This window comes from Prionailurus bengalensis, chromosome D2 (genome assembly GCF_016509475.1).
Source record: "Prionailurus bengalensis isolate Pbe53 chromosome D2, Fcat_Pben_1.1_paternal_pri, whole genome shotgun sequence".
NCBI classification, from domain to species: domain Eukaryota; kingdom Metazoa; phylum Chordata; class Mammalia; order Carnivora; family Felidae; genus Prionailurus; species Prionailurus bengalensis.
The window spans coordinates 57015426-57041003 of record NC_057351.1 but is presented as its reverse complement, the minus strand read 5'-3'; the positions used below and the strand labels follow the sequence as shown (position 1 = coordinate 57041003).

At 50.9% G+C, this 25578-nt stretch overlaps 1 protein-coding gene across 10 annotated transcripts; it reads left to right on the top strand.

Annotated features, from left to right (window-relative positions):
- Nucleotides 1-666: 666 nt before the first annotated feature.
- On the top strand, nucleotides 667-25447 carry HPS1 (HPS1 biogenesis of lysosomal organelles complex 3 subunit 1). 10 transcript variants are annotated; one of them, XM_043597204.1, is made up of 20 exons: nucleotides 667-770; nucleotides 2187-2305; nucleotides 4020-4194; nucleotides 8699-8836; nucleotides 9053-9195; nucleotides 9603-9711; nucleotides 11919-12079; nucleotides 12560-12662; nucleotides 13224-13322; nucleotides 13448-13517; nucleotides 15471-15526; nucleotides 16839-17006; nucleotides 17102-17281; nucleotides 18364-18425; nucleotides 18960-19094; nucleotides 19178-19243; nucleotides 20341-20485; nucleotides 22577-22690; nucleotides 24189-24271; nucleotides 24757-25447. In XM_043597204.1, the coding sequence occupies exons 3-20, from the start codon at nucleotides 4033-4035 to the stop codon at nucleotides 24917-24919; spliced, it is 2157 nt and encodes a 718-aa protein (XP_043453139.1). In that variant the 5' UTR covers nucleotides 667-770; nucleotides 2187-2305; nucleotides 4020-4032; the 3' UTR covers nucleotides 24920-25447. The 10 variants fall into 10 exon arrangements, with proteins under 10 accessions (XP_043453139.1, XP_043453146.1, XP_043453142.1 ...); XM_043597211.1 differs by having other exon boundaries at nucleotides 715-770; nucleotides 2196-2305; nucleotides 4078-4194; XM_043597207.1 differs by having other exon boundaries at nucleotides 715-770; nucleotides 2196-2305.
- The last annotated feature ends 131 nt before the right edge of the window (nucleotides 25448-25578 follow it).

Sequence of the window (25578 nt, the reverse complement as noted above, 5' to 3'; positions counted from 1 at the left end):
TGGCAGCACCAGGGCACTGAGGGGTGACTTCCGGAGTAATTTACTCCCTTCCATGATCTTCATCAGCAACCCCACACTTCAGCCCTTCTAATTACACAAATTTAAGAAAATCTTGAAAACACTAGTTCTAAACAAAGCCCCTAATGTACACCCCACCCCCAAACGGATTGAGAACCTTTATAAAGAAATTCAAGGGTTGGCACTGTGGGGACAACCAGGCCCTTCTGCAGGCCGTGTCTTCTCCTCAGGCCGCGGAAAACAGTCACGGAAGGCAGCTAAAGCCAGAGGGTGGGAAGGAACCTTGCGGGAGCCAGGAGAACTGGGTTCTGATCCTAACTCAGCCCCTCTGCAAGTTAGTTGTTCTTCTTGGGCCTGGCTTTCGTCCTGTGTGAAACGGGGCTAAAATGAGCCTGTCCCTAATGCCTCGGTGGGGAATCCCTAGAGCTTAAGCCAGCGGAAGGGCAAGCCCAGTGTCCCTGACGGCTGTGGGCGACACCCCCCCAATTCCGCAGGCCTCGGCGCGCTCCTCGACCGCAAGAAGAACGTGGCCGCTGAACAGCAGGCGCCCGCGCCGAGGGAGCCCAGAAGCTAGGCGGAGCGAACTGGCCCGCGGGCACAGGCGACGCCGGGCGGGGGCGGGCTCGAAGTCCGGGGAGCCCGCCCTCGCGTCCAGCCCCTCCCGGGCGGGGGTGTTACGCGGGCGGTCACGTGGCCGCACCCGGAAGCGCGCCGGCGAGCCCGGCGGTCTGGCGGTGAAGGGGGGCTAGCCGGTACGTGGTCCGAGCGCCGCCCTCCCGGTCCCTCCGCGGGCTGCGGGGCTCCTTCCGAGGCCCCCCGCACGGCCCTCCCGGAAGTGGGGGCGGGCCCCACCCTGGCCGCACCGGCCCCGCCCCGCTGGCCTTGGGCCCACTGCTTCTCCTAAGTTTCTGCAGCCACGGAGTTGGGAGGGAACCCCAAGCCGGGCCTTCTTCCCAGGGTAGCTGTGAGCTTCGCGGGGTTTTGGGAGGGGCTGCATGAAGTGTGGAGTGCGGGGCAGACAGGAAGGCTGCCACGTCTCCTGGGCCCTCCAGCCCGGCAGGGGCAAGGCGGGGGGCCTAGACGGAGCGGAGCGGGTTCAGGCGCAGAGGCCTTAGGGGCGGTTTGCTGGGGAAGGTGGCGAAAATGGGGGCTGAGGGTTTTCCCCAGGTTGGCCCGACGCCATCTGGGCCTTCAGTGAGTCCTGTGTTGCCTCTTTAGAGCAGGATAGAGAGAACAGGGAAATCATAAAATGACACCAGTAAGGTTCTCTTTCAACAGCTTTTTGGAATAAAAAAGGAGAACCTAATGTCCACTGAAAAGCATTTCCATTTTTTCTGGGAATATGTCATTTAGGCCAGTTATGCCGGTGATGTAGCAAGTCTCACTTATGTTGCAAAAGATGCTGAGCCCCTAAAAACCCTTTTGTGCTTATTTGCTTACAATGTTTGGTTTCCTAATTCGGTTACACCTTTATATTGTTCCTGCCTCTTATCAAAATGTGAATGATTCTGGAACCAGTTTAGTTCACCCTGTTATTTGACAAAGGGAGGCCGGGAAATAAGAATAGTAAATAAGCCCACGTCCATGTAAGAGTTTGCTAAGGGATTCCTGCCTGGTTATTCTGTCTTTTCACTATAACCGTATAGGGAGGCAGAGCAAGGGTTTCTGTTTCACAGTAGGAGTTTGAGGCTCAGAGAGGGTTAAGTGCCTTGGTCAGCCAAAACTAGAACCCCATCTCTGGCGCCTTTTTTATTGGTTTATTTCATCCTCCTGGGATATCACTCCCCTTCTCCTGGGACTGCTTCCCTGTGGGCCTGGGACGGCTGTGCTGTGTGTCCAGTGACTCATAGCAAGCCCCTTGGGGCTGCTCAGGGCAGGTTTGCAGACCACACCATGGCTCTGAGTGACCCACGTGAAATGAGAGTGCCTGGAAGGAAACAGTAGGTGGGAATTAATGTTTGTGGATGTCTGCTATGTCCAAAGGACTGTGCTGGCCGGTTCCTGTTCCCCATTGTGGGAGGCCAGGGGTGAGCGGCATACAGGCACTGGGCACCTCCTAAGCAGACTGCCAAAGGGCCAGAGAGAGACCTTCACCAGCCTGTCCTCCCAGAAATGGGCAGCAGTCAGATGAAAGGCTCTGCTTGCCCTCATGACCTCTCTGTTTTAAGCATTTACAGGACCTGAGATGCTGTGCTGCTGCTCTCCATAAGCTAGTCACCGAGTGTGTCTACTGCAGCCCTTTCTGAACCCCTGGCTGTCTGGAGGCTCTGCTGTGCTCCTTGCCAAGGTAGATGATCCTGCCCGACCTGGCAGGTGGCACCCACCCCAGGGCTGCTTTGGGGCCGTGGGAGGTGCACAGCATGAGGCGGGCAGTAGACTGAGCTTTCCCTGACTCCGCAGAGCCCTGCCCCAGCTCTTCCTCCTGATGTCACCTTAGCCTATCTTCTCCTTCCTCCCCTGCATCCGGGCTGTCAAGGCCTGTGACTCCCAGCTATACCTCTTGAGTCAGCCCCTTCCTGTCCTGGCCTGCGCCAAGGAGTGGACCCTCGTTACCCCACACTAGGACAGCCGGCCTCCATCACCTTAACCTCACCCATCCGTGACCAGTGTGTCACTCCCCACACCCTTCCCAGCCTACAGGGGGCTCTCTGCTCCTGGCCACACATTCTGCAGCCCTCCATTGCCCAGCACACACAGTCCCTTCCCATCAGGCTGGCCCCTTGAGCCCCTGTCTTTGTCCCCCTCACCTGGGTGTCCCAGAACAGTCTCTTCCAGGCCCACCTGCCCTTAGCCAGCAACCTTTACTTCATATTCAGTTGCCCTCCGTGTCTCTGCCTTGTGTTTTGTGGTTCCATGGGAATAGGCTGCACTCTTTCACTGGGGTGGAACCACCTTGAGGCCAGGTGCTCTGAGTTAGAGTTGATAAAGCAGCCGGAGATGTGGGAGGAATTCAGTAAGTGCCACTAAGCTGGGCACATAGGGGATCCTGAAGAGTGTGACGGAGTCCCAGACCTCAGGATACTATGATCCTGTGGAAATTGGACATCCACCCGTGGGGCAGTCAGAGCAGAGTCCCCTAGTCATTGTCACGTCTTAGCACACAGATAGCGTGATCATGCCCGTGTGGCTCACTAAGGCACAGAAGATGTGAAGCCCCTGCCTGGGGTTTTCTCAGTTGTAGGCAGCTGGCCTGAGAGCTCTGGCCTCACCAGGCATGGTCAGGCTGTCCCAAGGGTTGAGAGGTCAGTGTCTTGCTGTGCCCCAGGAATGAAAGGCATAGTGTGGGAAGCTCTGGGTTAAGAATCTCCCCACTGATGAATAATGAAACACATTTTATATAATCAGGCATTAAAATGTGCCCCACAGAGGGTGTGTGGGGGGTGGGGGTGGGGAAGGTGCTTTGGAAGAGCCAGAGATGCTGGGGGATGAGGCTGAGAAAGCTGCAGCCAAGCAGGTGTGAGAATGCACGGTGGACAAGTTTAGGCAGCCTCTGTTTCTACCCAGAGCACAAGCAGCTTGTTAATAAAATTATGTAATCCTGAATCCACTCCTCATGGGCTTTGAAGCTTGTCTTCTGGAAATATGTTTGCCTTGGGGATATCTCTGAACTGCCTGAAGGGAGGTGCACTAGCCTCCCTGCATTCTAGGCCAGGCACTGACCATCTGCCGTGAGCTATGATACTGCCTGCCTCTTCTATGTCCAGATCGAGAGCTGGGTCCTTCCTTACGCTTGGTGCAGGTAGGCCCATGGTAAGTCTGACACTTTGGTGAGAGGCTGGAAAACACAGAAGCAAGAGCCCGAGCCTTAGGCCTGGGTTTAAATCCCAGTGGCTCTGCCACGCCAAGCTGTGCTAGGTCCTGCTCTAAAAAATGAGAATAACTAAAGATTCCTACCTCACCAGGTTGTGGTGAGGGTCTGACGAAATAACACCAGGAAGGCCCCTGTAGTTGTGCTGGCTCAGTAGGTATCTGCCAGGATTGTGATCGTTTTCAGTACTCAGGCCAAGCTTGTGGATGAAGGGGCCAGGAGGTGACCTTGAGCTTGCTTCTCCCTGTCAGATGAAGTGTGTTTTGGTGGCCACAGAAGGTGCAGAGGTCCTCTTCTACTGGACGGATGAGGAATTTGAAGAGAGTCTGCGGCTGAAGTTTGGGCAGCCGGAGAATGAGGGAGAAGAGGTGAGTGCAGGGCAGGGGAGGATGGGAGACAACAGCACAGAACTACCAGGAGGCGGGTGAACCTGTCCACCCACTCCTGGCCCAGCCTGAGGAACTAACAGGGTGGTGCATGTGGCCCAGCATCCTAAACACCCAGCTGCTCATCCTCAGAGGTTGGCCTCTTGATGCTCTCGAGTTAGTGACCTCACCCCTACTCCACCAGGGCCCCCTAGGCTACATGAGAACAGGAGGAGGAGGTAGAATTTTAATCACACAACAGAGAAATTTGGTGCCCTCACCTTCTCTACTTAAAAAGTTTAGCAGGGGCGCCTGGGTGGCGCAGTCGGTTAAGCGTCCGACTTCAGCCAGGTCACGATCTCGCGGTCTGAGTTCGAGCCCCACATCAGGCTCTGGGCTGATGGCTCAGAGCCTGGAGCCTGTTTCCGATTCTGTGTCTCCCTCTCTCTCTGCCCCTCCCCCGTTCATGCTCTGTCTCTCTCTGTCCCAAAAATTTAAAAAAAAAAAAAAAAGTTTAGCATAAGTTTAACACATTAATTTCTTAAATAACTATACTAAGGTATAATTGGCCTACTATACAAAGTGTACAGTTTGAGATACACACACACACTTGTGATTCTATCACAATCAATAAAATAAACATACCATCTCAAAAGTGTGTGACCCCTCCCTCACCTCCCCCAAACTGGGCAACCACCAATGTGCTTTCTGTCACAGTAGATGAGTTTGTATTTTATAGGCTTTTATATAAATGTATTTTATAGGCATGCGGTATATTCTCAGGGTTGGTTTGGTTTTGGTCTGGTTTCTTTCAGCATGATTTTGAGATTCATCCATGTTGCAGTATCTATCAATAGTTTATTCCTTGTTGTTGCTGAGTGGGAGGTAGTCTATTGTATCAGCACACCACAATTTGTATATCCGTGTACCTGTTGATGGTGACTGTGTCCAGTTTTTGACTCTTAAAAATAAAGCAGCTGTGAACATTCACGTTCAGGTCTTTGTATGGACATCGCCTTTCACTTTTCAGGGGTAAAATACCTAGGGCACAATGGCTAGATCATGTAGGTATATGTTAACTTTTTAAGAAACTAGCAAACTTTTCCACAGGGGTTGTATCATTTCATAGTCCACTTCTCATGTATGAGAGAGCTCCACTTCCTCCGTATCCTTGCTAACCCTTGGCAATAGTCAGTCTTTTTCATTTTCACCATTCTACTAGGTATTGATTGAAATCTCATTGTCTGTTAATTTTCATGTCCTAATGATTGATGATTTTGACATCATTTCATGTGTTTATTTGCCATCTGTATCTTCTTAAGTTGAAATTGGTTCAAATTTTGCCCATCTATTTCTTGGGTAGGTTATTTCTTACTATTCTTGATGAGTTTTGAGAGTATTACATATTTTGGATGCAAGTCCTGTATTAGGTACAGGTTTTTTGCAAGTATTTTCTTCCACTCTGTGTTGCCTCCGCATCCGCTAACCAGTATTTTGCAAAAAGCAGAAGTTTTCATTTGACAACTCCAGCATATCCATTTTTTTGCTTTTAGGGATCATGTTTTTGGTGTCATATATAAGAAATCTTTGCCCAACCCAAGATCTCAGAGTTTTCCCTGTATTTTCTTCTGGAAGTTTTATCATTTTAGGCTTTATGTTAGGTCTGATGATCCATTTTGAATTTTTGGATATGATGGCAATTATGGATTAAAGTTTATTTTTTGCATATGAATATCCAGGGCAACACTGAAATATTACAGCTTGGAGATAGTTGTCATTTTCCACTAATAATTTCTACTCTATGTTTTAAAGGGGTAATTTATCTTGGACATTTTTTCCAGGTGAATTTCGTATTAAAAATCTTTGCAGGGGAAGCAGTAGAGAGCGTTCTTGCATTTCTGCAGCAGCACAGACTGGTGGCCTGCCAGCCCCCTCCTCGCTCTGCTGAGCTTAACTACCCGTTGAGCCAGTTCCACCTCAGCGGGTTAATCCACTTCAACATCACCGATATTCTTGTCACAGTCTTTAGGAATAAAGATATCAGAGATCGTGACATTTTAGTGGTTTTATTTAAGCTAAAAAGCAGGTCTATTTGTTAGGCTCTTTTATTTTTAGCAGTCAATACATATAGTTTTTTTTAAGAATTTTTATATATTTTAGTTCTTTGCTATTTCAGTCAGGTAAATGTAAGAAGCAAACCATCAGTAGACCTCTATATCTCTGGAACCTGCCATAATATTGACATAAAGGCACACAGTATAGAGATGAATGAATAAATAAAATAAAAGAAGCAAATTATCTGCTGGTGTTTATCTTCCTCTTTATCAAAAACCTTGGAAAGGAGCAAAATCCTGATTTTTCAGTTCCTAAATGACTAATGTAAAGAAAAAATTGTCTTTAAAGTTTTATTTTTTATGTATACGACACATATTTTTTTCTGATTCTATAAATAACATGAATTAATTGTAGGAAATTTGGAAATACAGAGAAATCGTTTTTAAATGACCCATAATTCTAGCACCAGACCTATTAGCTTTTCTATGTATTTCCTTTGGGTCTTTATCTTTTATATGTAGTTGGGATCATACCACATTTACAGTTTTATTTCCTGTTTTTTTCCATTCGCCATTATATCAAAAGCATTATTCTTTTGTGTTAAATAGTCTCAAAAGCATAAATCTTAATGGAAGCATTATATTCCAGTGTATAAATAAATGTATCATTTATTTAACCATTTTTCCCATCCTGGGCATGTATATTGCTTCTACTTTGCTAAAACTATTGCTGTAGGGAACATTTATGCTTGAATTTGATCCCACATCTCATTATTTCCTTAGGATAATTTCCTATAAATAGAAACATTGATTCAGAAGCCATTCAAAGATAATGTACCACTTTATAATTCCAAGTAATAGTAATTCCCTTACACTCTGCCTACGCCAAATATTTTCATCTTCCCCAACCAAAAAAAAAAAAAAAAAAAAAAAAAAAATTCTTGCTTTCTACACCTGCAGAAAAAGCTGCTACTCTAAAAATGAGTTGTTGTACACACAATCTAGATTTTTAAGTGACTTTCTATTAACGTAATTTGTTGATGACAGTCCAAGAAAATTGTGGCATGTGAATAATTTAACAAACATTTGCCTATGTGGAGGGATATTCATTCAACAAATATTCATTGAGAACCTACTATGCTCCAGCTTCCGGGGGTGAAGCCATGAACATAGCATGATCCTGCTCTCGTGGAACTTTGGGCCAAAGAGGGAGGGCAGACAGTGAACCCAGTGGCAAATAAACTCATGAGTGCAGGTAATGATAAATGGGCTGAAGAAGTTAAACAGAGAGAGAGGTGGGGAGCAGTGGGGGCAGGGTGGCCTGGTGGTCAGGAGCCATCTGAGCTGGGGCCTGAGTGATGGGCAGAAACCACTGCTAAATCCTGACTGACAGACTCCCGCAGCAGCTGGACACAGCTTGGTTCCCGAGCGCTGAGGAAGTTGGGAGAAAATACCCGCCACGGTACTGCGTCTTGGCCCTGTTGTAAATGCTGTACTTTGCCCCTGGCCGGTTGCCTATTTTTCTTTTCAAGACAAGGTCTTACTCTTCTCCTTTCAGATTTCTTAGGCTCCGAGTTGGGACTTGGCTTTCTCCATGATTCAGGTCTCCGGAGATCACTATAGGGAAGGTCACCTCTTCTTTCTTGTCATTCCAGTATGGAGGGTTTGAGTGGTGGCCGTTCTACTGGCTTCATGCCAGTTGTAGTTGCAGATTGTCACCAAATTTGTCCAGTTTCTCTTTGGTTTTATTTATTCCTTCTTTGCAAGGCAGAGAGAATGGTTGAAGGAAGATCTTGTAGAAGTAAAGGTTGGCTTGTGATGGAAATAGGGAAAGTATGGAAGCATAAAAAGGGGGCAAATCACTCATATTCTCTCTGCCAGGAGGAATAACTTTAATAGTGTTGCCTTTCTTAATATTTTCTCAATACTTTGTTTTTTCTATGCCTTTTAAAATACAGACCATTCACTTTTTTGTTTTAACATGACATCATAGCAGAGGAATTTTCCATGTCATTGAAACACTCCAGTATTTTACATAGCTATATATTCTTCCACCATTAAATGGACTGTTATTTATCTGTTTCCCAGGCACTGGGCATTTACACTTTTTACAGTTGTTCGCTGCTGTAAGTGATTCCATAGTGAACGTCTATATGCGTGTGTCTTTGCCCCATCCCAGATCACTTTCCTTAGGATATGTTCCCCAACGTAGATCTACTGCCAACAAAAAGCATGGACTTTGGGTTATGTAGAGAACTTCCTTAGAGTCATTCAGTTCTCCCATTAAATGCTCCAGACATTCCACTGTGGAGATGTGGCCTAATCCCTTAGTGTTTCCTTCTAGATTCAGAGCCTGAACAGCAGAGGCCTTGCTACAAGGCTTGGGTCTTTTCCGTGCCTTTGTCCCCATGGTCTGGCACTCTGAGCAGTGTGACTTCCTTCCCCTCATGCAGCTTCCCGCCGTGGAGGACCAGCTCAGCACCCTGCTAGCCCCAGTGATCATCTCCTCCATGACCATGCTGGAGAAGCTCTCAGATACATACACCTGCTTCTCAACAGAAAATGGCAACTACCTGTATGTCCTTCACCTGGTGAGCGTGTAGCCCTGGGGCCCATGTTCCTCTTCCCTCAGTTCTGTGGGCTGTCCACATGCCTCTCCCTGATCTTGAACTTTAGACTCCTTCATAAGACAGAAATTGCGCCCTCTCAAAGTTCCCTGGGACCTAAGCCTCCCCTCACTGTCCTCAGGGATCAGGACAGGGAGGGGTCCCCTGGGGCTGGCTGACATCAGCCCCCTCTGCCTGCAGTTTGGAGAATGCCTGTTCATTGCCATCAACGGAGACCACACGGAAGGTGAGGGCGACCTGCGGCAGAAGCTGTGTGTGCTCAAGTACCTGTTCGAAGTGCACTTTGGTCTGGTCACGGTGGATGGCCAGCTCATCCGGAAGGAGTGAGTCCTCGTGGCGGTCCCCTCTAGATCCTTTGCTAAGCACCCTCTCGAGGCTGTGCAGGGTGTGTCCGGCCTCTGTGAAACTGGCCAGTCACACTCTCCCCCTGGCTCCTTCCTGGTACCTTCCCGGATCTCTCAGGCTGGCTTCGTGTCATATGTCTGTGTGTGAAGGAAACCGAGAAGTGAAGTGGTTTGCTTGGGTGCCCGACTCCTGATTCCGTGCCCATCCCACTCTATGGCCCCGGCCACAGCCCGGACTCGGCACTTCTGTACCTAGAGGGCCCTCCCACTCATTTGTTCATGTTGCGTGAGCTCGCCTGGCCCTGACTGTCTTCTAGGACTATGCCCCTTTGGTTGAAGGTTGGGACAAGCAGCTTTCTCACGGGTCTTTCCTGCTCTGCCCCCAGGCTGCGGCCCCCAGACCTGGAGCGGCGCATGCAAGTGTGGGAGCATTTCCAGAGCCTGCTGCGGACCTATGGCCGCCTGCGTGAGCAGGAACAGTGCTTCGCCGTGGAGGTGACTACTGGGCGTGGGAGTCCTCAGGCCAGAGGAGTGTCAGGTCAGAGGGCTGTGTAGCTTTCAGGCCACGTTTTGACACACACATCCCCATCATGAGTGAGGTCATAGGCAGACCCTCAACCTCGTGCATTTAGAAGGTTGCGCCTTGTTGTGGCCACGTGGTGGGTTGGACACCCTGATAGGGTTTCCTGAAATAAAACAGATCCTAGATACAACAGAATTTTTCATGTCATTCTGAGCTCACAGTAAATTGTGGAAATTTTAAAGGTCCCCTCAACTCTGACCATCCCCTCCCCCCAAAAAAGTTATACTGAGCTGAAACTAGAGTGGAAAGCAGTGATAAATAAGCAGCACTAAAGGCAAGATTGCCTGAGTGTAGATGGTGATAACACCACCACCAGAAGACTAACTTAGGCCAGCAGCACTGGGGACTGAGCCCAAGACTCCCTGGTCAAGCCCGGACCTGAGGAGTTCAAGTGGTCACTGCCGGTAGACTCCCGGGCTCCCCGTAGAGACAAGCACAAATTCTCTCCAGAGTTGCGGTTTTCACACTCCAGTGTTCATCGGAATCATCTAGAGGGCTTGCAAGATAGGGGTTGTTGGGCCTCCCTTTTCTCATAGTCGGGGGGGGGGGGTGGTTCTAGAATTTGCATTCCTGACAAGTTCACCAGTGACACCGATTATGCTGGTCCAGGAACCGCCCTTTGAAAGCCACTGCTTTAGAGGACAGGTTAAGAGCAAACGAATATGAGCTCACAATTAACAGTCAGATGCACAGGGAAATGAGCCACCACGAGTGAGAGGAAAATCAATCACCGGTAGATTTAGATCCCAAGGAGCTTGATATCCTGGAATTATTAGGTACAGAATATAAAATAACTGTGAAATATTTAAAGACATAAAAGTCAGAAGAGAACCCATATAGATATTTTAGAAATGAAAACATAATTATTAAAATAAAAATCTCAAGGGAGGGTTAAATAGTAGATGAGACATAACTAGGAAGAGAATTAGTGAACTGGAAAATAGATCTGAAGGATTCATTTTCACGCCCCGCTTACTCACTCTTCTGATAAATGTATAGTACCCATTGTATTCTAAGAGGTGTGCCAGGCCCTGGGAATAGAGATGAATAAAGACACAGTCCCTGCCCTTGAGAGGAGATGAGCCAGACATATATACCTGAACATCCAACAAAGCATTCTGGTTGTGCCATATTGGGTTTCCTGTCAAAATCCAAGGTGGCACGAAGGATGACATGGTCACCTCTTTCAGAGACATCCAGAAGAGCTTCTTGTAAGAGCTGGCCTAATGCAGTTAAGATAAAATCCAAACTCCTTCCTGAACCTACCAGGCCCTGTGTGATCTGCCTCCGTGGATCTCACCCCAGCCTCATCTCGTGCCTCTCTGGCCTTGCTCACTGGGGACTGACCCCCTGGGACTTCTTTCCATTTCAAGAGTGCTTGACATTTAATTCTCTCTAGTAGTCATTAGCTACATTTGGTTATTGAACATTTGAAAGGTAGCTAGTCCAAATTGAGTTCTGCCGTACATGTAGAATACAGACTGGATTTTGACGACTTAGTACAAAAAAAGAGCATCAAATGCCCCATTAATAATGCTCTTATATGTTGAAATGGCACGATAAATTACTAATATTAATTTCACCGGTTTCTTTTTACTTTTTTAATGTAGATTACTAGGAAATATTAAATTATGCATAGGGCTTGCCTTATATATTGGTTGGACGGCACTGTTCCAAACTCTCTCCCCACCTCAGGGCCTTTGCATATGCTCTGTTCTCAGCTTGCAGCATTCTCCCCCTCCACTCTCTCTGATAGGATTTCTTGTTCTTTAGATAGCAATTTAAAGGTCCCTTCTGCAGGGACATTTTCCTTAAATACCCTACCCAAGTAGGTCTCTGCTGTTCATTACCGTGTGTTTCCTACACAGCACTTATTAGAATTGGCTTTAATCTTGTCTGTTTCCTTGCATATTATCTGTCTCATCCACTGGAGTCTAGTGACCAGACCATAAACTGCAGGAAGGCAGGGACCGTGCTGGTCTGAGTCTCCCCGTTCCCAAGTGTCTGTCACAGAGCACGCACTCAGCATGGACTGAGCGAATGTACCCACCAGCCAGGACCTGGAGCAGGAGAGAGTGGTCGGTGACGTGGTTTCCTTTCCCTGCTCACCCTTGGCCAGGCTGTGGAGCGGCTGATTCACCCTCAGCTCTGTGAGCTGTGCATAGAGGCCCTGGAGCGGCACGTCATCCACGCTGTCAACTCCAGCCCTGAGAGGGCCGGCGAGGAGGCCCTGCATGCCTTCCTGCTCGTGCACTCCAAGCTGCTGGCTTTCTACTCCAGGTGAGCCCTGGTCCCAGCAGGCAGTGACCCAGAGGCCCCCCAGCCCCTCCTCCTTGCCCCTTATTCCTCTACCTGAAAAGCACCACCTCCCCAGCCAAGAAGACCTTCAAGACCCATCTCTTCCATGAAGCCTCCCCAGACTCTTCAGTTTGTGACCCCTCTCAGCTCATTCCCTTCTCTGAATTATGTCTTTCTGGAACACTGTCTCCAAATCTGAATGTTAGAACTTCCTGACATGCTGTTACTGGTCCCTGGTGATTTCTCGTTGGCAGTTTTTCTTCTTTAACACAACCAAGTTTTATTTTTAGAATTAATGAATTGGTTAGTTTTATCTGCACCTTGCCTTTCTCCAAGAAGGATGCGGTCAGCTGACATGTTCCCAAACTCCTTGAGGTCAGGAACCGCACTACGACGCCCTGCCCCATGCGCCACTGCCCCGTGCCCCAGGCACGTGCTGACAGCTGCCTGTTCTCTCTGCAGCCACAGTGCCAGCTCCCTGCGGCCAGCCGACCTCCTCGCCCTCGTTCTCCTGGTTCAGGACCTCTACCCCAGTGAGAGCACAGTGGAGGATGACGACCCTCAGGTCTTAGACCAGCTCCCTGGGCAGCTCCAAAACCCCCCCTCTGGAGCACGCTGGGCAGGCAATCTAGGGAGGCCATAGTTCAGGGTCACAGTACTGGTCCTGGGGTTGGGCTCGACTTCTGCTGCTTTCAGATGTAACAGGAATTCTAGAATGCGGTTTAGTCGGTGGAAAGTGCAGATTTTTGGAGTGCTTGCCGCTCTAAGCCTCGTGTGCCTCATCTGTGCAGTGGGACAGGGTTTGGAGGAGTGAAGGGGACAGTTTACCTAGAGCCCAGCAGTGCCTGGGGCGTCTGCTAAGTGCTAGCCAGCACCTTCGCTTGCCGCCATCCCCATTATCCTCAGTGGTGGTGGTTTGATTGTCAGTGTTGGAATTTCTGTAATTTCTGTAGTCTGGAGACAGATCAGGCTACCTAGAGTTGAAACCTCTGTGGAAAGTGAGCTCGCCCGTGGCTGCCTTGTTGTGGGGGGCACAGAGGGTTAGAGGCTGTGCTCTGAGGTGTTGGGCTCTGTGGGGAGGAGCTGGTCAGACACGCTCTAACTAGGTCTTCCTTGACTATGGCAGCCTTGTCCACGGAGGCCCCGGAGCAGCCAGAACATCCCCATGCAGCAGGCCTGCAGCCCTGGTTCTGCAGCCCCCACCAGGAGGAGTTCTGCAGCAACCGTGTGTGGTGGACCCACCCTGTGGAGGGGAGAGGGGCTGGGGTTGAGCCGCCTGTGGGAGGCTCTCCTGGCTGTCAGCCCAAGACACCCTCTTGCCTCCCCGCCCCCCACCCCCACCCCATGCAGGACACAGACAGCTTCTCCCTCCCTGAGGAGTACTTCACACCAGCTCCTTCCCCTGGAGAACAGAGCTCAGGTGAGGCCTGGGGAGGAGGAGGAGGAGGGGAGGGGGGAGGGGCCCATTGGCATCACCTTGTGAGGGCACAGGGGCAGGTGCAGAGATTCCTAGAGCCTGATGCTTCCTGTGGGTCCTGCTCTGTCCACCAATCCCCGCCCCCCCGGCTCTGGCATGAATTCAAGGATGGCCCTTCAAATGAGTCCTAAAGCTTTTTGTGACAAACTGATTTCATTTAAAAATTTATTTACCATAAGGTATATTCTCTGCTTTTATTTTCTTATAATCAATCAATAAATAACTATAATTAATAATCATTTGATTTCAAGTATAATGACTTAAATTATAAATAGAAACATTTCTGTACTTTGCTGTTTTTTTCCAGAGTATTTGGGTGGGTAGACAATAAAAAAAAATATATATATATATTCAAAATGCTAACAAAAAAAAATTGACAACATTGCTTAGAAAAAACAGATAAGCCAAAATCTGTACTGTTATAGTCCCTCTGAATGGGCTCACATTTATCTGTGAATTTCTTAGGGGAAAAGGAAGGATCATATGGTTCATTTCACCTGATAGAAAAAAGCCATGATTTCAGGAGAAGAAACTTCTCAGGGACTGAGTTTTGAACGGAATTTACTGTGTGGTACCCTTAAGCCACCAGTTTTCAACATTGGCTGCACATTAGGATCATGCAGGCAGCTTCAGCCAGACCAGTTAAGCTATATAGTCCACAGACTGGGCCCCAGGTGTGAATACTTCTAGAAATTTCCCCCAAGAAGCCAGTGAGCATCAGAGTGGGAACCAGTACTATGCACAGATTTAAGTTAGAACAGTGGTTCTCAGCCCTGCTGCACAGGGGGCTGGCTCACCTAGGGATCTTTAAAAACTGCTGAAGCTGGGCCTGCCTGTGCCAGAGATTCTGACTTAATTGGTCTGGGATGTGGCCTGGGCATCAAGACTTTTAAAAGGTCTCATGTGCAGCCACAGTTGAAAACCAGTGGGTTAGATGTTCTTAACTTTAACTCCTTGGATGGGCTCCAGGGAGCCTGGGACCCCTGAGGTCATGCACCACCTCCTATAGGCTTGCACATTTCTGAGGGTCCTTAGCTACCCTCAGCTCTCTGAGCTCTCCATGAGCCCAGAGCACATTGAGAAACACTGCTTTGGGGTGATCATGGAAGTTCCTTTCTTCTTGCTGCTCCCTTCCCTCATTCATCACAATCCTCCTCCTGGCCTCTTTCTCAGTGGTTAGTCTTTATGCCTCAGAGCTGTAAATAATGCCATTTCAAAGTGCTTGGAACTCACCGCTTACAAATGGCTTGAGTTGTACTCATTCATTTGTAAATCAGGTGTTTGAAAACATACAAACAGGCTTCCCTAGAGAAACATGATTATAGATGACCGTTATTTGCAATGAAGTATAAGGGAGAAGGATGTTATTACAAGCATGTAATATTTCAGATAGGTAGTGGGTTCAGTAAGTTTCTGTGAGCTAGGCTGGCAAAGGAAATCCAGCTCATTTCCCTACACATAGTAGGTGCTCCGAGTTTGCCAACTGAGTAACTGGGGAAATGTGACTGCCACCTCCTGGTGAAGAGGCGCTGTGATAGAGACCTGAAGGAGTCTGGAGGGTGGAGTGGAGGAGGGGATTAAGGGGCCCACGTTGGGAGGGGGGTTGCTGAGGAACACACCTGGCGCCATTGCCAGGTCCATCCTCAGGAGCTTGGACCCAGCAGCCGGCCCTGGGATGAGCTTTCTCTTCCCCAGGCTGCTTTAGCCCTGAGACTGCAGAATTCACCCTGCACTTCCGGTTTGGGGTCCCTTGAGCAGGGCCATGCTGCTCCGGCCCATACTAAGTGCTCTTGTCCCTGCCAGGTACTCCGCCCCATCCTCCCCTCCTGACATGCTGCTGGGCCATTATTCACATTTTCATGTTATTCATGTTATGTTATTACCTATGTCCTGTAGGCAGCACTGTCTGGCTGGATGGGGGCACCCCACCCACTGATGCTCCCCAGATCCAGGTGAGTTTTTCCTGGGGCAGGGGTGGGGGGGGTGGACAGAGCTCATCCCAGAGTCAGGGGCCAGGCAGGTGCTGGGCGAAGGGTGACCTCAGCTCCTGAGAAATTCCACCTTCCTCACATTTGTTGGGAGTGAAAGTCCAGCTTAAGTTTTAATACTTTTTTAAAATTAGATAGTAAATATACTTACTGTAGAAAAATTGGGAAATACAAAAGTATGGAAAGAGTAAAAAAGCACTCTGAATCCTCTCCCAGATGTTAAGTACTATTATGATTTGGGGGCGTTTCCCTTCTAATCTTCCCTATGATTTTATATACGTGCAATCACATATGTATGTGTACTTACACACTGCATTTTTTTTTTTCATTTACCAAATCTGAATCCTAATGTACTTCATTACACTTTTTTCCTTAAACGTTTTTCCATTTACTTAGCACTGGTTTTTAAGGATTGTTTAAGAGTCCATCATATGCCAGGGTGCCTGGATGGCTCAGTCGGTTAAGCATCCGACTTCAGCTCAGGTCGTGATCTCACGGTTTGTGAGCTCGAGCCCCATGTCAGGCTCTGCGCTGACAGTGCGGAGCCTACTTGGGATTCTCTTTCTCCCACCTCTCTTTCTCTGCCCCTCCCCCATTCTCTCTCTGTCTCTCAAGATAAATAAACTTAAAAACAAGAAGTCGGTCACGTGCCCGTGCTCCTTATTTAGCAGAGCGGCGGCACAGCTGGTGTGCTGTCTCCAGTTATTTTGCTGTTCTAGCTAGGACTGCTGTGCCATCCTGATAGACAACGGCTTGTGGCATCTCTGCTGATCTCAATGTTCTGCTTTTTCCCCACCAGAGGCTTTCTTACTCATTTAGTAAGGCTGGAGTCCGGCTCATTTAGCCCATCTGTGCCTCAATTTTCCTCCATGGTCCTGGCCGACCGATGCTCTGAGGGTGGGTAGAATAACAGCGTTATTGAAATGCTTTTGTCCAAGTGAAGCCTTGGGAGGGAGCTTCCCCCACCCCCATTTTTCCTGCCTTTTCAGTGTCTCTTCTACCACCTTCCCCAGATCCGGTTGCCCATGGCCCCTGCCTGCCCTCCAGACCTGACTCTGGGCAGCAAGGCTCAGAAGAAACAGGGAGACAAATAGTAGCAGCCCTGGAGCCGCTGGGGCCGCTGTGACAGAGCTCGGGGACTTTTAAGAACTGAATTTCTTGGAGCTGATACATTTATCCCCATGGTTCACAGGGAGCACAGAGAATGGGCAACCATGGGTAGGTATGTGAGGCAGAGGCCAGGCGGCTCCCCCACCGATGGCTCTTCTCTCCACAGATCGCTGAAGACACCCTCCAGACCCTGGTCCCTCACTCCCCGGTCCCTTCCAGCCCCAGAAGGATTTTCCTGGATGCCAGCGTGAAAGAGAGCTATTGCCCTATGGTGCCCCACACCATGTACTGCCTGCCCCTGTGGCCCGGCATCAACATGGTGCTCCTGACCAAGGCATGAGCAACCCCCACATGCTTCGGCAATGCCCCAGCCTGGGCGCCTTCCCCACAGGCTGCCCCGTTCATCCTGCCCTGTGCTCCTTCCCTTAGTGCCCCAACACCCCCCTGGCCCTGGTCCTGTACCAGCTGCTGGACGGGTTTTCCCTCCTGGAGAAGAAGCTGAAGGAGGGGCAGGAGGCCGGGAGCACCCTGCGGTCCCACCCCCTCATGGGGGACCTGCGCCAGAGGATGGACAAGTTTGTCAAGAATCGTGGGGGGCAAGAGATTCAGGTGAGACCTGATTCCCAGACATGCCGGCCTCCGGGAGAGGAGGCAGGGCCTTCAGGAGCCTCTAGGCCTTGGCCCTGCCCCACCGTAGGTATGTAACCCTTGTTTCCCCCAGTACGAAATGATAGCAGAAACTTACAGCAGCATTTTCAGAGCATTTTCACGTGAGTTTGGCACAACACGAATTGTAATTCCCATGGTATAGAGGAGAATGGAGCTCACCTAGATGATGGTTTGGCCGAGATTACTCAGCTGGTGGGACCAGAGCCTGGCCTTAGGACTCCGTGAGGGCTGGCCGCCTGCCCGTGGCACCCCTCCCATTGTGTCAGGTCACACGGAAATGCAGGACACAGCCTACCACCCTGGGCAGGGCGGGGGAGGAGGCTTAGAGCCCAGGTCAGAGATGAGGTCTAACGATGCTAAGTAAGCAGTAGCAACAGCACAGTCTATGCCGGGAGCCTAGAGGAAGTTCAGGAGGGATAGACCACCCAGGGGACACAGCTGGTGGTGCTTGGGTCCGTCTGAGGACCTGAGATGCACTGTGGCTGCAGTGCACGTGGGTCTGAAATGAGAAGAAGGATCAGAGGAGGCCGAGCAAGTGAGCGGAGCCGAGACCCAGGCAGACCCAGGTACCTCTGAGGAGTCTGCCCAGCATCTTGCCATGCTGCGGGCCATCACAGCACCGGGTTAGAATGCAGAGTCCCCATTTGAGGAGCTCACCCACCTGAGCACCCCGGCATCTGCCCTGTGTCCACTCCTCTTTGTGCACTCACCTGTCACTCTGAGAGTATTACTTTACATGTCTGTACCAGCTAAGCAGTGAGCCCGGTGTCTGCCACACAGATACTGCTCTTTAAAGAAGTGCCTGCTGAGTGAATAGAATGGTGTATTAGGGGGTGCAGAGAGCTGGGGGGACCTGGTGGAGAGCCAGCTTTGACTGTGTGAAGGCAGATGTGCTCTGAGCCTAAATACAGAGCAGTCAGGGAGCGTGGGTCCCTCTTAGAGCTCGACATCGCAAGAGTCTCCCCTGGACCGCACTGTGGGGACATCATCAGGAAGCTGATCTGTCTTCTGTCCTCCTACAGAGCACCTGGCTGGAGTTCAAGAGCAAGGCCTTCTCCAGGAGCGAACCCGGATCGTCCTGGGAGTGAGTGGGGGCCTCTGAGGATGGGGGGAGTCGTGTGGACAGAGGGACGGTTTCCTCCAGGCCAAGAGGCAGAGAATGCTCAGAAAGGTGCTTATGAGGGCCGAGGGGGCTTCAGGACAGTGGAGTCCGGTCCTAGACGCTGGAGGGAGGCTGGGAAGCAGAGGAGTTACAGGTGGAGGCGAGAGCCTGGAGAACTTAACGTGGGACAGAGGCTCAGCATCGTGCCCAGCTCCAGCACTGAAGGGCGCACTTCCCTCATTTCTCGATAAAAAAAAAAACCATAGAGGTGGGGGGTGGGGGGGAGATTCTAGAAGCTTCAACCCAAGTACACAGGCACCACATTGACGGAAAACTAGGGAGCTGCCCTGTCCCTCTGAGGGCAAGGGTGTGCTTCAGCAGCTGTCTGTTGCCTGTCAGGAGCAGGGGCGACTCCTGGGATGAAGGGCGGTCCTAGGTGTGTGTCCTCGGCACACCTGCAACGGCCCACCCTCCAGGGCCCTTCGTGCTGTCATGCTGTCCTCTCTCGGTGTCCAGGCTGCTTCAGGCGTGTGGGAAGGTGAAGCGGCAGCTTTGCGCTGTCTACCGTCTCAGCTTCCTGTCCGCGGCCCCGGGCCGGGGAGGCCCGCATCTGCCCCAGCAGCTGCAGGACCAGGTGCAGACACTCATGCAGTAAGTGTGGGTGTGGCGCCTGGGTCACCAGAGTGGCAGTTGGGGCCCTGCACCACACCCTGCCTCCCCTGCTTCCTCGGCAGAGAAAAGCTGACGGACTGGAAGGACTTTTTGTTGGTGAAGAGCAGGAGGAACATCACCATGGTGTCATATCCTGATGCCTGAGCCCCAAGAAGCCCCTCACGTCTGCCTGTCCCCACCACCTGCCACTCTGAAGGACTGCTGGCTTTCTGGAAGGAGTGTATACGTTCCACCACCTCAGCTTCTTCAAAGAAAAATGATAGGAGATGTTGTCATAGGTGTCTTGTCCGTAGGAACACTCCAAGGCTGAAACTTCACAAACCCCTGCTGTCCCACAGTTGCTTCATAGCTTCAGAGAGCGTTTATGTTGACCTCCAGCCAGCGGAGTGGTAACAGGTGTTGCAGGCGGGCAGGGGTCCTGGGGACAGGGAGGTTTGAGAGGCCACGTCTTCCTTAGAAGTCACAGTACACAGTGGGACATGAAGGCTCTGAGGAGGCCTGCACCAAATATGTTTATCCCTGTTTAAAAAACCATCTGTAAGACCTGTTTGACCCTTTTATTCTGGAACACTAGTTTTATCAAATACTAATTTTCCCTGGAACTTTATATAAGGAGTCTTTCCTGTATTAAGATCTCTAAAGTGTCAGGCCTTCAATCTCCCAAGACTCTTGCCTGTGGTATGCGGGTGAAAGGGATGACAGAGGCCCTCGTTAGCCAGCAGCCACCACCCTGCCATGTTGGCTGTTCCCCTCTCCAGTGGGAACCTTCCAGCTTCACAGGTGATGTGTGGAGAGATGAACAAAACCACGCCGAGGTGTTTGGGTTGGGTAGTCAGCTAGGCTCATTCGTTAGCTAGGTAACTCTGCTCTCACACCAGCCTCACCACATGTAAGATTTAAGCTCATCCCTCATGAAAATGATAAAATACAAACAATACCCTATTGCTCTTAGGTCCAGAATTCCCTGTGTTAAGTGTGCTAGTATCAAGGGATCCATTTTTTTTGCATCATAGAATTTCTCAGCACTGGGGAGTTCCGAGGTAAAGAGATCCAGGAAAACAGGGACACTAGGGGTTGACTGACAGGGCAACCTGTGGGGAAAGGAGGGCTTGGCGGGCCTGGTCTCCTGACTCCACTGCTTAGCCTTGCTAGAATCCTAGGTGGAGGACAGAGTAGCACCTTCCCTGGTCCCTGGCTTTATGAGCATCTTAACTCTGACCTTCACCTACCTAGAAGACTTCCCAGGCTTGGTGCATTTCATCTATGTGGACCGCACGACCGGCCAGATGGTGGCCCCTTCCCTCAGCAGTAGTAAAAGGACTTCATCAGAACTGGGCAGGGGACCGCTGGCCGCCTTCATCAGAACCAAGGTAAGCATTGCCCGGCCCGGGTACTCTTCACCCCTGTCGGACAAGATGTGCGGCCTGCCCCCTGCTCAGGAAGGACTGATGCCCCACCCTTGGGGCTCCCGTGAGGCCCCAAGCGCACCCCGCCCCCCTTAACCGGTACCGTACTCTTCTGTCAGCATCTGCCCCCAGCTGCCCGTGGCTTCCTAAGGCTAGCAGCCGGTCTTTGTCACTCTAGGGCCCTGGCCCTCGGGGCCACGTGGGCACCTTCCTGGGTATCTTCTAATATGCTGCATAAGCACATCTGGGCAGTGGGTTCAAAGGGGGAAATGCCCAGGACTTAGCATTGTGCTTGGCTTAAATAAATTCCAGTAAGTATTTGCTGAATTAACTCACGTGGGAGGACGAGACACAAGGTCAGTCAGTTTGGATACAGGATTTAACAGGAGGTGGTTTGTACTGAAGAACCATTCCCTGGGGGGTCCTGTATTCATTCTCCTTAACTGACTATTTCATAGCAAACTAGTATAGGTATATTTATATACTATATATATAGCATGTAGCATAGTATATAAATATATGTTAGAGTTGTCTGAAGAAAGTATATGCCAATGGTTAAAGTAAAGAGGGCAACAGAAGGCCTGTGCCGGCTCTGCCTTTCCCTGGCTGTGGGGCTGAGGTATTACTTAGTCTGAAGTTCTGTGTCCTCATCTGTAAAAGGCTAGTGATACTATTGGCGTCCTGGAGTTGCAGAGATTACAGATGCGTGAGATGCTGCATGTTGACTGTTTACCACAGTACGTGGCACAAATGATACAATTCATTGAGCATTTACTGGTACCATCGTCTTCACCCATCTTTCTGGAAGTTGTTGGAGTTCTCTCGCTGCATTTCTTTTCACTGTTTTTCTGTGCAGCTCGTTGTCCTTGGTTATAATTGCATATTCTGTGTATGCGGTGTGTTTACCCACATTTTCACTTCACTTTCCATCTGATGCATTTCCTCATGTCATTAATTCTTTATAAACATGATTTTTAACAAGTCCACAGTAGTCCATCATGTGAACGTAACATAATTTCCTTAGCCATTTCCCCAACGTTGAGCATTTAGATTGTTTCCAGGCTTTCGTGGTCATAAATAATTCTGCAGTGCACACCTTTGTGCGTCCATCTTTGTCCTCATCTCTGATTCTTTTCTCAATATGGATTCCCAGAAATGGAATTATTAAGGCAAATGGGAGGAATGTTTTTAAGGTTATTGATACCTGTTGTCAAATTGCTTTCCTGAAAAATATAGCAAATCCATGTATTTGTTTGCAGATGTAATTAGACATGACATTGTGGTCTGGCTTGCAGTGAATCATGTACACCTTCCGCTAAGCTCTTTGGTGAGAGAGCTCATCAGGCCTTTTGCAGCCCTGGGAAATGGGGGACCCAGGCTGTCCAGGCTGCCCTCCCGTGGGCAATTCACAGGCAACATTAGGAAGTCCTTGAATGAGGCAAGAGAATATCGCCCGGGGGATGTAACCCATATGAGCACCCGGTCACTGTGTTTCTGTCGAACTCCTTGGTGAACCCTAGTTGGGACTTCACCCCTGAAGCAGAGGACGTGCCTGACTCAGGGTACTCAGTGTGTTCCAGCAGTTCACCAGCACCTTCCTGGCACAGAACCTATGCCAGAGTTGCAGGCCCTGGAGGGGATGGGGAGGGGGGAGAATGGGTGGCCACACCTTCATTTCCTGTTCTACTAACTTAACAATGCCCTTGGGCGATTTTCGGGGTCTGGTGATCAGTTTACTAACGGATGGCTTCCGTGTAAAGTTACTTCACGTGTTTTTATGTATATTTTATTGTCACAGTGTTTGGAGGGGTAATCCGTCCTAGTCCATCCATCCAATAATTTATTTCTGAGCTCCTGCTCTGACCCAGGTCACGCCCTGACACTAAGGAAAAGGGGGAGAAGGAGCAGCCGCTGTCCTACTGAGAGCTCCTTCTCTGAGTGCTTTTCTTCCAGAGGCAAGAGCCTGAGTGAGCCCTAGCCCCACTGTGGGGAGGGGGCTGGCCCCGCAGGCCATGGTGGGCAGGGCAGCTTCGAGCACTTTCCCTGTTTCCCCAGGTCTGGTCTCTGATCCGGCTGGCCCGCAGATACCTGCAGAAGGGCTACACCACGCTGCTCTTCCGAGAGGGGGACTTCTGCTGCTCCTACTTCCTGTGGTTTGAGAACGAGATGGTGGGTGTGGCCAGGCCCGGGGCTGGCCATCCTGAAATGCTCTTCTCTCTGCTGACTCTGATACTCTTCTTTTGCTCTCTGTTCAGTCCCTCTGTCTCTTCATCAATTCTTGTCCCTAGTGGGACTGACAGGTAAGCACAGCCTTTGGGACCCGGATCTCAGAGGTCCCACTTTCATGTGCGCCTTGTGACCCCTCCACCAGCCGTCTGAAAAGCTCAGGCCGTCAGGCAAGGCAGCGTCCAGGTAACACGTGGACGAATGGGTGTGTGCCCCTTGAGAAGGGCTGATCGGGGTCTGGTGATCAGCTGACAGCCGCTCTTAACGAAGCATGGCACACTGTCATTCCCAGGGTAAAGGCGGATAAACTGAGGTTCAAAGCAGTGAAGCAACCTGCCCGAGGTGAAGATGACAGTATGGCCTCCTATTCCCGTATTTCTCTCTCTAGACTCACTGTTTCAACAGTGTAAGCACAGGTCATGGGAGCTTGGTGTCTCTCTCTTGCTCTCTCTTCTCTTTCCTGTTTCTCTTTGTTTTGTGTTCCAGCTCTGTAGGGGCCATTCCTTCTGGCTTGAGAGCGATGGCCAGTGCTTTCCGGAATGTAGGGTGCTTACTGGGTCCCTCACCACTCTTCTGGCAACCTCACATCCTCCCATGGGCCATGGTTGGGGGCGAGTATCACTGGCCCCATTTTACAGATCGAGACACTGATGCCTGGAGATTAAACTCCGTGGCCAGAGCCACCAGGATCATAGATGATGAAGCCAGAGCCCAGACTCGGCTCTCCTGACCTGCAGGCTCCTCTTTGCACTTGGTGCCCAGGATGTGTGTACAACCTTTACCTGGGTTTCTAGGGGGAGACAGGGCTTCGTGTGTGTGGCTGGCATGCCAGAGTGACAGACTGAAGCAGAAGTGTGGGGGACAGAGCTGGCTGTGGGGGCTGCCTGCACCTGTGCCGTCTTGGGCAGCCACTTAATACGCCAAGGGCACCTCACCCACACGATGGGCCCCACAGTGCCCACGTGGGCATTGGAAGGAACCCCGTGACCAGGACTGGGACACAAGCTGCCCAGCAGGTCTTAATTTCCTTCTCCTCCTCATCCTACCCTGGAGATTTCTGTCACTTCCAAAACAGGGAGTTGGGCCTTTTGATAATGTGTTGCCCTTCCAGACCCTGCATGACACCTCCTTGGGTCGCCTTCCTGGCAGCCTTCCTGAACCCATGCTGGCCACTGACCCAGGTGCTCCCATTGATGGAAGTGAGGGCTACCACACATGGACCAGGCAGGACACTCGGAACTTTATATACGTCACCTCCAGTGTTCACTGGGCGGATACTGTTATTCCTACTGCACAGATGAGAAAATGATGCAAAAAGAGGTCCAAACAGCAAGCACTCACCAAGCAGGGCTGAGCCAGTCCTTGAACATGGTGTCTGACTCGTGCCCATGTTCTTTCCACCGTACCTCCACCTCCCATTCAAAACATTTCTCCTCCTCAGGGGTACAAACTCCAGATAATAGAAGTGCCCGTCCTCTCGGATGACTCGGCCTCCATCGGCGTGCTGGGAGGAGACTACTACAGGTGACCCCAGTTTACAAGACTGTTGGGAAGAGTGGGTGCCCAGATAAGTGCCACTCCCCCATAGAGGAGCAGCTCCTCCTTCAGGAATGCCCCCCTAGAAGCTCCTTCCTGCCCAGCCCCGTGTTCAGTGAGAGAGGGGTGGGCGCGGAGCACACCCAGGTTTCTGCCCGTCTCCTGGTTCCCACACTCTCGGCAGCATCTGCCGGCATCCGCGCTGGGGCCCTAGGGCTTCCCCGCTGGCTCTGTGGCATCCCTTAGCTTGGACACTGCCGTCACCAGACCCACACGGGGAACCCCAGGGGGTGGCCCGTGCAGCCTGGGGCTGATCCTCCTGTGGTTAGGTCAGCGAGGGGCGGGAAGGCTTTGCCAGCCAGGTGCTGGGGCCTCGCGAGGGGGCAGTGCCTGTGCCGTGCTGGGAGAGGCCCCTGGTTCTGGGAGGGCTGCCGCGGCCTCGTACCTGAATCCTGTCCCCCGTCTTCCTCCAGGAAGCTCCTGCGCTACTATAGCAAGGGCCATCCCGCTGAGGCTGTCAAGTGCCACGAGCTGCTGGCCCTCCACCTGTCGGTCATCCCCACAGACGTGCTGGTGCAGCAGGCCGGCGAGCTGGCCCGGCGCCTGTGGGAAACCTCCCGTGTCCCCTTGCTCTAGGCCAGGGCACAGTGCTCCGGCGCGGTCTGTGTGTATCCTGGTCCCCTCGTATAGCACTCACCTAGGGATAGCACATTCCCCGGGGTCTCTTAAACCCCTTAGACTAGTCTCCCCTCCAAGTAACAAACCCCCAAATCCTTGTCTCTGGAGGAGGAGGGAGGCCAGAGAGGGTCCCTTGGTCTCCTTAAAACAGTAGTGGCTGCGAGGTTAGAACTGGGTCGGCTGCTTTCAGAGCTGCCTCTCCATCTATGCCCAGGAGACAGGAAGTCCCCAGTGCCTGCAGGTGTCTGAAGATGCCTTCTCATGCTGTTGGAGTGGAGAAAGAGCTCCCTCAGGAAGCCATTTCCTTCTCCAGATGAAAGGTGCCGCCCTAGCCGGGCTGCGATTCCCGCTGTGCCTCTTCCTCCCTACGACCCTGGGCAGGTTTCCTCCACTGATAGCCCCTACCTCTCAGGGTGGCCGTGAGGGCTGCAGGACACGTGGCAGGTGCTCAATAAATGCTGGTGGTGGTGGTTCAAGCCAAACGTGCCTGGGCTCCTAGGCTGTCCTTGGTGCCCAGCAGTCTGGCCCCTTTGCACCCTGCTCTGTCTCGACTCCTTCCCAGCTCCCACTCAGAGGTTTGTGTCACTTGGGCCTGTGGATCCCAGGTATAGGTTTTT